Source organism: Tamandua tetradactyla, chromosome 5 (assembly GCF_023851605.1).
Source record: "Tamandua tetradactyla isolate mTamTet1 chromosome 5, mTamTet1.pri, whole genome shotgun sequence".
Classification (NCBI taxonomy): domain Eukaryota; kingdom Metazoa; phylum Chordata; class Mammalia; order Pilosa; family Myrmecophagidae; genus Tamandua; species Tamandua tetradactyla.
In genome coordinates this window covers 102,455,736-102,470,972 of record NC_135331.1, presented here as the reverse complement: position 1 = coordinate 102,470,972, position 15,237 = coordinate 102,455,736, and the positions used below count along the sequence as shown (strand labels likewise).

The following is a 15,237-nucleotide window of genomic DNA, read 5'->3' as shown; positions in this document are numbered from 1 at the left end:
TAATGCCACAATTGATGTTTGGTTGGACTCAGTCCCTGCTACTGTTAGAGTCTCTTTCCTTTTCCTCCAGGAAGCTGCCTGTGGGGGAGGGGCACCGGGCGCCAGCCTCTGCAGCTTGGGGAACTCACGGTTCCGGAGACTCGCAGCCAGTCCAGCTGGTCCAGACTGGGGTACACTGTGTGTCCGGTCACTATCGTGGCTCCGGGAGCGGTTCTGTACTGTTTCTGGTTATTTAGTAGTTGTTCTGGAGGACGAACTAAATCGCGCACATTGCTAAGCCGCCGTCTTGGCCCCTCCCCTCAGCCTCTTGAAATATATATATCTCTGCATTGTTATTTTATTAATCACAAGTATATATTAAAATGATAATACATATGTTTCAGAAATAAAAATTCTCAATCTGTAAAATAAAAAAAATCATTTTGCAAATATGTGTTTTTTTAATGGTTTCTTTCAACGTACTCCCCAAACTTAAATAGTCTTTTACTCATTCACTAAATATTTATGAGCTTCTAAACGTAAGACATTATGGGAGCTATAAAAATGACTAAAATCAGGTTTTAAAGGTAGATGTTATTAATTTAGTTAATAATATTAATATTTACAAATAAAAATAAGAATTATTAGAGAATTATAACAAAAGTGCTTCTGGAGTAAAGAATATGCATTTCAAAGAACATACCTTTGTTAAAATTTAAAATTCTCCAAGCATATGAATTAATTACATTATTTCATTTATAACTGAATTGAAAATATATATTGTATACAAATACAAACACCTTACACTTATTATACAGAGCTTAGCATTTTACTGAGTGCCTTCATGTCCATTATCATAGCCAAACTCCCATATCTCTCTTCTCCAGTTAGATTACACCATGTCTTAAGATATTACAGCCTTACTTGACTTTCTTTCATTAAAAGTTTGACTCTTTAAAATCACCATATAATTATGTTTACATGAAGAATTGGACAGAAAGCAGAGAGTCTCCATATGTTCATTTCAGCCTGGGTGGCTAAATGACTTATAACAGTCAATGCATGAAAATGGCCTAGATTGAATAAATTAGCAAAATCACAAAAGGAAACCACTGTAGGAAATAGTTTTACACATGTAATTGCTGAAATCCTCTAGTGAATGTGTCAGTCTGTACTAACTAAATAAATTTGTTTATAGACATGTTCTGTATTAGCTTCCACTCTTTCATAGCCCCTTGCCAAACAAAATCCCACTAGAAGTAGGATGTTCACACCCGAGTAGGAGTTTCTTGGATAAATATTTTTACTATATGGAGACCAAAACCACTTCTACAAATTTCAGACTTTGATTGAAATACTATATTTCTTTAATTTTTTTCCCTCCCATCTCTTCTGGCAGCTACCCATGCATTAGCTTACCTCCTCTCACCTTCCCCAGCTGTGGTGAGTAAAAAGTTGGCTTTATGCACAGGGGGTCAGTTGGCCCTGAGAGTGATGGGGTCAGCCTATCCAATCACTGCCACCACCAGTTGGACTGGAGAGACAGATAAATGTCCATTTGCAAAATAGCTTTCTTCCTCTCTCCTAAAACCTAGCTGTAGTGATTCATTGAATTAATTTGTGCAGCAATTATACATCCCAAGACTCAATTTTGGAGAATGCTTGCCTGCATTTTATTCAAGTGCTACATGAATAAAATACATAAAAGTAGAATTTATCTAGCCCTTCCTCAAGAAATCATTGTAAGAGTTATTGAAATATAAGAGCGACATTCTTTCCTAAGGATGACTCTGATATCAAGTTTTGCCAGCCAGTTTGGAGCAAGAATCTTGCTAACTCTCAACTAACTTCTTAATTCTCTCGTCCAAAATTGATGCAGAGTTTTTCATAGGTTTTCTAAAGATTTTTTTTTTAATTTGGCTGGTGACTAATAAAATAAAAAGTATTTTTATTATTGATAGACTCTGTTAAAAGTGAAACTAAGAGCATTTCTTTTTGATGTGCTAAGCTTAAAACCTCTCACAGTTTTTTAGACAATATGGGCAGTATGCAGTAGGCTTAGCCAGTAGTGTGAGGGAGTGTCATGGGGAGTGCAGTCCCAGGTTTCTGGGACCCAAATAGCTCACCTTTTAGGGTAATTCGAATAACACCCAATAAAATGAGCAGTGTCATTGCTACGTAAGTAATATATCTTATCTTGTGTGGTTCCATACTTCAGGAAATTTGGTCATTTCATTTAATATGATAGCTCTGTGTTGTTCGAATGATCTTTCATACCAGAGGAGACAATTTGATTATTTCTATAATTAGAAGGTAAATTTTCAAAATGGCTGAGGTAGACTGTAAATGTCCTTGTAAAATTCCACCAACATCCTTCTATTATAGACATGTAGGCATGTAATATGTACAAGGTAAAAGAATATGTTCATAGTACCTCAAGAACTCCTGCCTCTGGGGAACAAGAAGCATAGGTTTGGAGTAGGCAGTCTTATAAGACATTGTTACTTCTCTATTCACTTCCATTGTCAGTCCACAATAGTTCAGTTTTTTTAAATAAATGCCAAGAGAGAGTATCCCAGCTTACTGTAAAGAGTTTATAGTTTATACGAAGCCCTAAAGCAGTTAAGTTTGTATGAAACCCTAAAGAATTGTTCAGTGCTTCTATAACATAAGTATTTCTTACCTGTATTTTGATAAATCCTTTAGCATTAGGTAGCCTGTGGTGGTGTGTTACATTTAGTATTTACTGACAGGCACTAGCCTCTGGACTGGAATTTGGGAACAAGGTAGGTGTAGCTCTCTTTCCCTTGGGTCTTGTCTAGAACACTCTTCTGTCCCCCTACACATCTCCTCCCATCCCTAACTTGGGTCTCAGCTAAATGTCACTTCCTTCAAGGGCCATCTTTGATCACTATCCACCCATCTCTACTGCCTTCCTGTATGGCCCTGTTATATCCTATTCTCAATTTTTAAACTCTCATCACTCTTGTCGTTTCTCATTCAATATATGTGTCCCCCATCACTGTTCACCATGGAGGGCAGGAACCACATCTGTTTTGATCACTGTAGTATCTGTAACACCTTGTATTCTGTGTTTATTGATGAATGAACAAATGAATGACTGTAGGTTCTTATGGACATATACCTTCAAAGGTGGTTACCATATATAAATGATGCTTACTATTGTCCCCTGATCATTTTATTTCTTAATGTTTAATATTCATTGTCTTCAAAAAATTCTTGGAAACCTTAATAATAATTTATTAACTACCCCAAAGTGGTATTTTGACTATGGGAAAACAGCTGTTGCTACCCATGCTCTTACTGCTTGCAGTGTGATTTTTGATGTGGCAAAACTGATGAAATAGTGTTTCTTTTCATTTTCATCTTGTATCATTATCTAAGACCTTGAAAATACAATTGAGTAACATTAGCACAAAACCAAGATTTTTTTTAAAAATTGTACTATCTACCAAAAATGTAGTATTTATTATGATTTTCGGGAGCAGTATTTGAATTTAAAATGTTTAGACACAACAAAACAATTCAACAGTCTGTTTTAGAAGACTTGGATACTCTTTTCCTGGCAAACAAGGCAATTGACTTGATTGATGCAAAAGTTTTTATTCCTGACACATAATCTAGAAGGAGAAGCCCAGAAATGATCCCACCGGGAACTCAGAACTATCAGAGTGTTTGCTTTGCTGCATTGCTAATGGTTAGGTTATCAAGGTTACTAATTTATTTTTTTGTAACAATTGCTGCTGATGGGTATCTTGTGGGATGATAAGTGTGTGGTCTAGCCTAATTTTAGGCACTGGGACCATCCCAGCGCCTGTTCTCCTGGTGAACACATGTTAGCATTTCTCATTCTCCAGAGAAAACTAAGCTACCCTTTAGTCAAATTCATTCATTTATAAAATGATTGTTTATTGAATTGCCTACTTATTTGCAGGGCATCGGGTTACACCTGGGAAGTAAGAGATAAGTAAAACAGCAAAGTCTCTGTCTTCTTGAACCTTTGGATCAATCAAGAGAAATGACAACTTTTGTTAGAACTGAGCCCCCCCAAAATGGAGATCTGATTTATTAATGCCTATCGGTTTGTCACTTTTCACATATATACTTATAAGTGTTTGTAGTTTGGAATGATTTCTCACATCTGTGTTTTGATTGTTTATAATATAAAGTAGCTGAAGAAGAGTTTAACATTATTGTCATAAAATAATTATTATTAACCATAAATGTATTTAAGTACATGCAATGTCATGGAAAGAATAATTTATACATAGAAATGCTACATTTTTGGCCCCTTATATGAAGTAGGTAAAGATAACATTCACCAAAAAAGCTTTTTTTCCTAAAATACAATGTTGTTTGTATCAGCTACTTAATTATTTTACTCAGCAACAACAAGAAAAATGTAACTCCCACGTGATTTGACTGAGATGACTTAGACAAAGAACGGGTAAATTTTTAAACTAAATTTTAACTTAGAAATTTTTGTATTCACAATGCAGAAACTACTTGGTAATAAACCAAGAATTTATAAAATCCCAGCATTAGTACTCTTTAATAAAATGAGGAGACTCTGACACAGTTAGAGAAAGGCATAAATTAAAAAGTTCCTCAAGTTTATAGACTCCAGGTTACTTGGAATAGAATGAGAGTTAATGCTACATCTTTTTTTCCCGTTCTACCAGCCAGAGAAGACCTCTTATTTAAAGGGCAGGGCTCCCTCCACTGTTCTTAAATAAAGGCTTTTCTGTCTGACAAACTGCCCTCAGTGATTTTCACAGGATATTTATAACATTGGGGAAGTATACAAAAAGGAAAATGTTTAATGAAGAGTTTTGCATGTTACAGTGCTATACATCATCTGGTTTAGTTTAAATTCTCTGAAATATCAGAGTTAGAATGAAATTATCAAAAGGGGAAAAGTCACATGGCAATGGTACAAACAAGATGTGCCTATTTATATTTATGTTTGCTAATGAAATTCAGCCATGATTCCCACTTTGATTTTAAGAGTCTTAGACCACCATTCAACTTTATTCATTGTAATTAAATCACTTGCCCACACGCAGACACAAGGGCAGCAAAGAAGGGGCACATTTTATCTTTTCAAAAGCTATTGCAGAGCTTTGATATGAAGCTCCAAAGCTGCAGAAATGTGTAGTATTAAAGCAAAGCAGTATGTCTGTCAGGCACAGTCACCTCCGTAAGCAAATGGAGGGGCCAGAAACAGGCTTGGACTCTGAATGTAGTGACCCACTGAGGGCTGGGCTGGACTTGGGTGTCTAGGGACAGTGGAATTTGACATAACTTGGTGTAGTCTCTCATTTTGCTGATACTTGTGAGAGGTAGAAAAAGACTGGTTAAAGTACAAATGGATTTTACTATAAAGTTTGGGGGTGCAGTGGGGCAGATAGGAAGACTAATTTAGCTAACTTTGTAAAACAATGTATATACATGAAATTCAGAGACGTACCTATCTGCCCATACCCAGCTCAAACAAGTAAAACAATAAAGCAAACATTTAGGTTAACTTAACAAGTAAAGACTCTAGTGAAAGTCTGTTGCTTCTAGTTTACTCCACTACCTCCCTACATTTTTCTCCCAGCAAAGCCATTAGCTGTGGAACCTCGGTGTTCTGTGCCCTCATAAGTCCCGGGGACTGGAGAACATTCAGGAAACCACCAGGCTCTGGGTAACCAGATGCCTCGTTGGCATGCAGAGAATCCAAAATGCAGTCTACCCTACACTTAATTCATTGGATGTTAAGGGTAGTTTGGGAGAGGATGGGTGTGTGCTCCAAATCTTTTTATTGTCCTTTTTACTATTAGATTTAATCCAAATTGTCCAACTCCAAACACATCCAGGCCACATTATTTGCTCAGTACAAAATCACTGAGCACAGACTTCAACAGGAACACATGGTATATCAGCCCCTTGAAGACCCTAAAGATGTGTACTTTTGCCACAGAACCTTTTAGTGGGGTTTCTCTTATTTTTGACATTTTATCTTAATTTTGATATTTCGTCCAGTTTTCAAAATGATTCTCTTGGGCATGCAGACAAAATAGTGATTCTTCAAGGGAGAGCTAATTGGATAGCAGAACGGCCAGAAGTAAAACTAAAAGCTTATAATGGCCTGACTTGTTCTAACTACTCAGCTGTACTGTTTTGGACATCATTGTGCCCCTCTCCCCAGGTCCTTCACTTTTGTTCTGCTCCCCTGGACTCTTAATCCAGAAAAACAATTTCTTTCCTACATCTGTTTTCCCCATTAAGGTTGGAGAAGCAAAACACATAGCTTTGGGCAGAATCTGGGCCATCTGTAAAGAGCCCTAGACTGAGGCAGGAATCCTGGGTTCTCACATAACCCAGGCATAAACATAAACATGGACAGGCCACTCTCTCTGGGCATTTGTTTTTTCATCTTTTAAACTTCAGATTGGGCAAGAGAAGCTCACAAAGATCCCTTCCAGTTCCAAAGTTCTATTGTTCCTTGCGTCTAGGTGTTAGCAAAAGGTTTGTTCAGTTTGGTTTAGTTTAGTTTTGAAATTCTTTTTTCATTATCATATTAAGCATGGTGCTGCTGTGAGACAGGCTGTTGCTCCTTAGCTGTGGCTTCCAGTGTCTAGGAAGGAACAAAATCAAAGGCTTTACAGGTGGATCACAAGAAACAGAAATACAGGTAACCTGTGTGCTAAAAGGTATAGTCTGAAAACCTTAATTTCTATCTCTTCCCATTTAAATGCGAACATTAGGATTTCTATTTAGAAATACTTTTTGCCTCATAACTATCTCCGATTCTGGAAGGGTTCCTATTATTACCAAAACCATTTTCTAGTCCTATCAGGGTATGCTCATCTCCTCTCCCTCTTTTCTCAGCCCTCACTATGCATGCGAATCACTGGGGTGATTTTAAAACATTACAAAGCCTAAACTCCAGTCAGACCAATTGACTCCAAAGAAGTGGGGCGTAAGTATCTGTATTTTTAAAAGCTCCCAAGTGATTTCAGTGCACTATTCTCCACTGTGTATTAGTCTTAAAGTTATTTTAAAAATAAGTACTAATTGTGTGTGACTGTGTGATTGTGAAAACCTTGTGTCTGATGCTCCTTTTATCTAAGGTATGGACAGATGAGTAAAAAATATGTATAAAAAATAAACAAATAATAGGGGGAACAAAGGGTAAAATAAATTGAGTAGATTGAAAAACTAGTGGTCAGTGAGAGGGAGTGGTAAGGGGTATGGGATGTATGAGTTTTTTATTTTTTCTTTCTTTTGCTGGAGAGATGCCTATGTTCAAAAAAGTGACTGTGGTGATGAATACACAACTGTGTGATGATACTGTGAGTCACTGATTATACACCATGTATGGAATGTTTGTATGTCAAGAATATTTGTTAAGGTTTACAATAAAAATATTTTTTAAATAATAATAATAATAATAAGTACTAGTTGAGAAATGCCTCCAAAGTGAAGCTGGTTTGGATTCAAGTCCCAAATCTGCACTCTGAAGTATTGTACAAGGCTGATCAGTTTAGATTTGAAGCAAAATTTTAATTTACCCTTTGAGTGATGTTTACTAAGAATTGAGTTTGTTAGGATTGAGAAATATGTGTGTCTGTAGAAATCTAGGTTGAATAAATTATGCCAGATTTCAGGAGGTTTTTTTTGTTTGTTGGTTGGTTTTGTTTAATGTAAGAAAATGTGGTATAATGAAAAGAATACTAGACATGGGGTTTGAATCCTAACTCTACCACTCACAAGTCATATCACTTTTAAAAGGAGAAAAATAAGGCCTTATTTTTACTAGTTGTGGTAAGGCTCAAATTAGATATGGACATGATTTCACAAACCATAAAACCATGTTTCTCAGCATTTTTTAATCTTTGCCCTTCCCAGCTTTGAGAAATATACAAATCTCATGCCCTTTTAAAACACTATCTGAAATTAAATATTGTTATTAAAAGCAAAAAAAAAAATAAAAGCACACAAAAAGGCTGTTTTGTTTCTTCCTGCTTCCCACCGTTGAGAATCACCTGTCAATTCATATTACTTGTGGTAGTTAAACGTAACATTAAATTAGAAGCTTAGTGAGGGTAGGAACTGTCTGACTTATCTTTGTGTCCTTAGCACCACCAAGTACACAGGGTATGAACTCAGTAAGGATTTGCTGAAGTCAAATTAAGCCATATATTCAAAAATTCTTTTTTTTTTTTTTTTAGGCCTTTGAATAAATGAAGTGTTTGTAAGTGAATTGGCATCAGCTGTAGTGGCATTCTTATGTTATTTTACTAAAGTAGGAGAAAGCAGAAAAGAATAAGGAAAGGTAGTGATGAGAATAAATATGCCTGACCTGGGAAGAAGGTGTGATATTTGCTATAGTTAACTCTTTATTAATTAAGCTAATGGCACAAATAACACCAACACACAATCATATTTAACATTTTATCTTCTTTTGCTTAAGATAAATATTAGCCTTCTGCTTTTTAATGTTAATTTGTATTCCTTAAAATGTATCAATTGATGATGACTCATAAGAAAGCAGAAGTAAGCCAATTTTGGCTTTAAATGTTTTCCATATAAGGATAAGCAAAAAAATAAATTTTAAAACCACATGATTATGAATTAATTTCTCTATGATGTCCAGTGCAGTTGGTAGAATCTGTGTCCGCTTATCTGAGTAGGCTGGCGTTCTGTTAAGAGGTCATATTTTGGAGCTGAATGAATAATGAATATGAAAAATTGGGAACTCGCTTGATTCTCAATTTAAAAAGGATCTAAGAACTATACAACTAGTCCTTTAAGAAGCTAAATATCATTATTGCTGATAACTTTGAGAGTTGCTAAAATGCCTGAGCTTTTTAAAAAATTCACATTGGAGTAACTAGTACTAGGGAACAGAACTTTATTAAATAATAAATAAAGCTTAAGTTGTATATAGCTATGTAAAAGTTTGTTAAGGAAGTCCGATTTTGTTATTGATTAATTTACAATTTTCAACAGTTGGTGTAGGTTCTGGCTTTTTCTAGTTGAGTTCTGGATTTTACTAACTAGGAGTATCTATTAAGATATGGAGCTGGGAATCATTCATAGGATCTGACAGAAGAGAGTAAGCGAGGTCCAAAGTGTTTCATGGGAATGTGGCCTCTGGAAGGTCCTCACACCAAGCAGTGTTTAAATTTAGTTTCAACATTCACAAGAAAAATAGAGAGAAATTCATAGTTGGCACAAAGATGGGTTGTCTTCATTCATCTTCATTTAAAATTGCTTACTCTGGAAAGATTGCCAAATTTGGGATGTTCCCATAATTGCCTTACATAGACAGCATATATCCTTTATACATCAGAAGGAAAAAGAGTGACTCAGGATGGACACTCGGGGATTGGTTTGCTGAAATTGCTCTTCACTAATTACACATGCTTGTATTTTCTTTCTTTATTTTAGAATTGTAATTGGAATAACTCATCCCGAAAAGCTAGGTCAGCTCTGAACTTTGGTTCTCTCAGACTTGGCTACTTGAGAATATATGTTATTAAATAAACCTGTACTCTTTAGTTGTGTGCAGAGAATGGTGATAAATCATCTGTGAAGACAAATTGATCTTTGAAAAGTGATGTTTATGCTTGAGAGAGCCATTTCATATTGCCCAGATTGGAAAGGTTAAACTTGGTTATTTCTCAGGTGAGCTCAGCCAAAATTCAGCCTTCTGCTGTGCCAAAACCTCTTTCCCAAGCAGGGCATGCTTCAACCATTTACCTTTAAGAGGAATCCAGTTTTACTCCCAGGTCCATTTATCTCCATGTAAACCATCCCTGACTTGAAATACTATGTTATGTTAAAGGTTGTCACTGTGATTGTAAAATTTTAGATATCAGGGTCAAGAAGCTGAGAATATTACTTTGGCAGAAGCCTCTCCAGGGCAGCAGTGGTGGTAGGGGCTGTTTCAAGGCCTCAGGCTCCCCTGCCTGTGGTTGTGGGAGGACACTCTGTCCATTCCTGCAAGTGATTTGTGGCTCTCTGAGGAACTCATTTAACACTGTTCTCCAGTGCAACAGTCTTAGGAGACTTGAGATGGAAGTTTCTAGTCCTTGTTAGAATGTTTGCTTCAATCCACAAATGTTCTGTAGCACAAAACGTCTGATGGTAAGGAACGAACTCATAGAGAGAACACGAGGTATGAAACTTGAAATGTGCCACTGTTCCCATCCTTGATACATTGTAGGAGTCACCTGTGTAGCAGCATAACCAACCGGTGAAACTTCAGCCAGGATTCCAAATCCTGACAACCATAGGAAATCCCTTGTAAGCCAGGATATTTGGAGAGAAAGTTTTCAAGATAATTGAATTTTATGGTTAGCTGAATTTTATCTAGAAAACCGTTTTTGTTTTCCCTCTTGTTGGTGGAAGTGTTTCTAAAAAACTTGGGTCTGTCTTCCTTTTTTTAGTATAATGGAAAATGTAATTTAATTGTTTTATTACAATTCAGACTCTTCAGTGCCTCAATAGCAATTGTCTTGATCATAAAAGCCTATTCTATATTTTCCAAAACATGGCTGTTAAAAAGTAGAGTTAATGGGCTGAAAGTGTACAAACTCCAGAATAAGCCCGGTATTATTATTATGAGATTTTCTTGTCATTTTCTCCATTTTTTCAGAGAACAGATTATAGAAAATTCCATCTAATTGAGGATTATAGATTTTCCCAATGTGACTGTTATAGTTTTAAGTAATGAAAAATATGGTGGTAAAAAGGAAATTTATTCCTAAATCCTAGATTTTAATTTTGCTTTACTCTGGGTCACACTGTGAGATTCAGGATGAGTCACAGAGCCCTATGTGGTCTGGTTCTTCCAACTCTAAAACGCAAAATGTATTTCTTCGGATGAAAGTGTTACTTTCTTTACTGGAATATATCATGTTATTGTATACTAGAATCTAGTTCCCCATTTTCTTTTGTAGGAAAACTTTATCCCATTATGCATATCCCTATATGCATCCATATATACATATATGCACATAAAATTACATAAGATTACATAAGATCCAAGTTGTCTATAATGTCTGTAATGTACAGATCCGCTTTGAGATCACCCTATTTGGGAGGGAGAAAAGGCCTCTTTTAATGTCTGTTCCTATAAATTAGGCCTGGAAAGGCTATAATGAGCCAGTAATTTATAGACTATTAATATACTTACTTAGAAGTGATTTTTTTAGCGTGTCGAATAGAGAACACATGTTTATAAAGGACAAGCAGATTTGAGCAACATCTCTTTGGCCTAACCAAGTCCAAATCAATTAACAAAAGGGATGTCTTATTTTGTGTATCTCCTGCTCCCCCAAAATAGAATCACTAACCGCTTGTAACCACACTGACTTTTTTAATAGAAAGAGTGGTTGCTATAGCTGTGCCACCAAAAATGTTCAGATTAAGCACCCTATTAGATTGTAGCCAGCAGACTACAAAACGGGAAGAAAGTTCTGCTTGATTTTTTTTGCCTCCTTTCCTTGTTTGACTTGATGTGATAATTCATTACAGATTTCTTTTTCTCTGACAGAGCGCCTACCGCAGAAACGGGATGGCTTTCCTAGCCTGCTGATGTGGCTGCGACTACAAAACCAGGAAAGACAATGTTATATTAAGATGGTTTCTTTTCCCCAGCTTGGAGAAAATAAAATACAAGTTTACCCCCTCAGTGTCCTAAGGAATGGACTAGGTTTGTTGTGATTGTCAATTGGCTGACTCCAGCTCTTTTCCAGCCCCCTCAGTGCTTAGCTTTGTTTACTGGATGGGCCATTTAGCTCATGAATGGCAGGATGTTTGGGGTAGTGTGTAGGTGGACAAGAATGCAGATCACACAATTTTGAAATTTTGATTTGGAATGGATTTACCACTGTCAACTCACATATCTTAAAAGTAGTATCCTTTTTTTGGTGTTTAGTCTGTTTTATTTGATATATTTTGTAATCTGGGTTTGAGACAGAGGAAACAAAAGGAAAGTCAGTTTTCCTCTCCCATTGTCCTGCCATCTTTGCTTTCCTATATTTGTTGACTATATCTACATGTATTTTAGTTAGTACTGATCGAAGACCTAATTGACCTGATGAGCTGCCTGTTCCTTTTCTTCTTTCCTTCACCCCATTTACAGTATATGTATCATTTTTTCATGTCTTCTTCCCAACTTGCTGCATATTCGTCTGTCATGTGTGTTTTACCGCACATACAGTTTCTTCCTTCCTCTTCATTTCCCCCCTTTTCCCTGTTTCTCCAATCCCTAGGCCTACCACTACCATGCATACCATATGTTTAGAAGCAAAGAAATCAGGATCAATAGAATCAATAGAAGCCAAGCAGAGTTATTTCTTTAATTCTATAGGAGTTTTCTGTAATTTTACTTTTATCATGGTTTTTATATTCACTTAAACGGTTTTTATAAAGAATTAATAAAAACAGAAATGAGGAACATGAAAGATTTTCTTCTTGTGACCAAATCATTGTAAGACTCAGTTAATATGATTGTGCCATATTATTAACATTTGTCAACTGTCATTTACTGTCCTATGTTAGTCCTTCTGGAAAAAACCTGCATGTCAAGAACAAAAACACAGATATATAGTATTGAAAAATTGCTAAGGGTTTGATGTTCCATCTGTGCTTGTTGAAATGTATGATTAAACTTTTCTTTTTATCATCATTCTTACTTCTCTTGGCATCCCTAATCATGGAAAATTATAACCTTGCAGTAAACATCCCAACTTCTAAAACGACAGCATTTATCGTATTTCATTTTGATCTGCCAGACCTATAGATGGTAAAAAATTTTCAGGGGCTAGCTATTTACATCAAAATTCCTTCTTTCCCACATTATACAGTATTTTAAACTATGCACAAGGCAAAAAATATAGGGGTTCATTTTTCCCTTTCATTTTATTCTACCTGATCTCATAGTCCCAGAGAAGGAAGACTCAATGTACATTTCTCTCGGAAATATGACAGGTCTATGTTTTTGTTGGTCTGGCGTATGTTTGTCTATCTTGAACGGTCTGACAGGTAATTATTTATAAAATCTGGTTTTGCCCAGTAAGTCCATATAATAACCTTTCACTTTTCATCATAAGCCAGTGAGCTGAATTTAGACTTAAACAAGGTCATTTATGTCTTTCCTGAACCAGTCTAGATGTCCCCATAATTACTCAATATTAATTTTTTCAGTTCTTTTTTTCCCTTCATTGCTTGGGTTCTTTCTTTGACACTTTCCACAACACTAAACTTGAAGTGAAATAAAATATCCTTAAGCAGTGATAAAGAGAAAAAACAAAATTTATAAAGGAAAGTTTCAGGAAATGTGACTTAAACAAATTGCTCTCTCAGTGCTGTGTAGAATCGGATGTTAGAGCAGAAGATGGTCTTAGATTATTTAGAACAACCACGTATTTTACAGATGAAAGAAACAAAGCCTAGAGAGGTAAAGGGACTTTCCCAAGCTTCCCAATAATGATACTGACAGACCAGAAAACAGAATCCAGGGTCCCTAACTCTCAGTTTAGTATAATACCCCACTGGATTAACATCTGGATTTGCATAAGAATATTACCAATAAACATCAGGATTTTATGACCTGTTTTTTCTAGACAATAAGCTACATTTATAAGCAGTATATTAATCCTAAAGCATAAATATTATTTATTAAAATCTCATTCATAAGGACTGTGGTATAATTAAATGATCTGTGTTCTCTTATACATCAGGCTCAACTCTAAATCAAATGTGAATACACAAAACTAGTTTCTATTTTTGTAGCCTGTGCTTTGGAAAGTAAATAAATAAATAAAGCTGCTCTCATGGGAAATTGACACTGTCCCCTAGATTAGAAGGTAAAGGAAATGGAAATCTCTACCTTCACCTAAATTTTGAAAGTGTGACTTTCCAAATATACCGATTTGAGTCTGTGTCGTTAATCTTCCTGCCTCCGCCTATTTGCAAGGGTTGAGATTCAAAAATAATGTTCCAGTTTTAGAACCAAGAGTTTTTATTCAAGAACTATCAGAAGTGCAAATATTTTCTGAATGGTGTGTATAATTCTGGTATCTGGGGAGAACTCTTCATTTATTACTGTTTGTTCTTTGTTTCTATAAAATAATAAACAGGCCACTTTTAATGCTTCTACCACATAGAAGACAAATAAACATAGCTGGTGACTCTTGGTCTGAAAGGAAGTAAGTTTACTTGTCTGGAAATTATAATTTTAATTTTATGGAATTTTTTTCAGATAGCCCCCAAATCAGGAATTTCTTTCCAATTCATATGACTCCTTGTGTAAAACTGAATCACTACAGAGAATGTATTCTCTCATCTACCCTCCTGGAATTTAGATAGAACCTTTCCAGGTTGCATTTAGAATTCTACTATCAACCATGTATATACCTCATAAAAAATTTTAGAGTTTCCTGTATGTTCTGGCTGAACATTTCATAGTACATAAACACTTCTACAAATAATATAAGGACATCAAGTTGAATATGTCACAGTAGTGACCCCCCAGAAAGCTAATTCTCCAGCAATTTGTTTTCTTTATCTTCATATTTTAAATCCAAGATGAAGTTTTTGTATTTTGCTGTACAGTGAAGGGTGAGCAAGGGACTCGAGCAGTTTTGGTGGACTTGTGTTCATTACAGCAAACAAAGGCTTTCAACAGAGCACATCAAGCCAAAGCTTAGACAACAAAACCATTCCTGCAGAAATTGAATGTATATGTGATGGTTAAATAAAGGCCAGATCCTTTAACAACTCAAATATTAAAAAGTCATATCTCTTAAAGTAAATCTCTATTGTTATGTGTATGATAGTGATAGCATGGCACTTATAAAAATAAGAAAGAAACAAAGAAAGAGGCTTATATTTGTTTCATGGAACAAAATATCAAATGTTCAAGATGTCATAGGTCATGGAAATTTTAGCAATTGAAGCATATTTTAAAATAATCAATTCTTACAAAGTCAAGAGAACCCCACATACAATATTTCATTCTTGGAAACCACTGTGATTCTATATACAGCATTATATTCATGATCTCTTTCCTGCTTATCACCAGCCCATATTCACCATTCATTTTTTCTTTCAGAGGAAAGTAAAAATAGAAAACAATGTAGGAAAAAGATAATCAAGAGTGAAGATAATCAAAACATATTTTGTCTTATACCGTGTAACACTTAATTTGCTATAAAAAATGACAACATATTGTAT

General features: G+C 35.5%; 1 protein-coding gene across 7 annotated transcripts in view; it reads left to right on the top strand.

The window, feature by feature from the left end:
* SUPT3H (SPT3 homolog, SAGA and STAGA complex component) overlaps positions 1-12,686 on the top strand; it is a 654,143-nt gene extending 641,457 nt beyond the window's left edge. For all 7 annotated transcript variants that reach the window (XM_077161959.1, XM_077161961.1, XM_077161962.1 and 4 more), the window contains one exon: positions 11,552-12,686. In XM_077161959.1, coding sequence (XP_077018074.1) covers positions 11,552-11,593 — 42 coding nt within the window. In that variant the 3' untranslated portion in view covers positions 11,594-12,686. The remainder of the gene's footprint in view (positions 1-11,551) is intronic.
* The last annotated feature ends 2,551 nt before the right edge of the window (positions 12,687-15,237 follow it).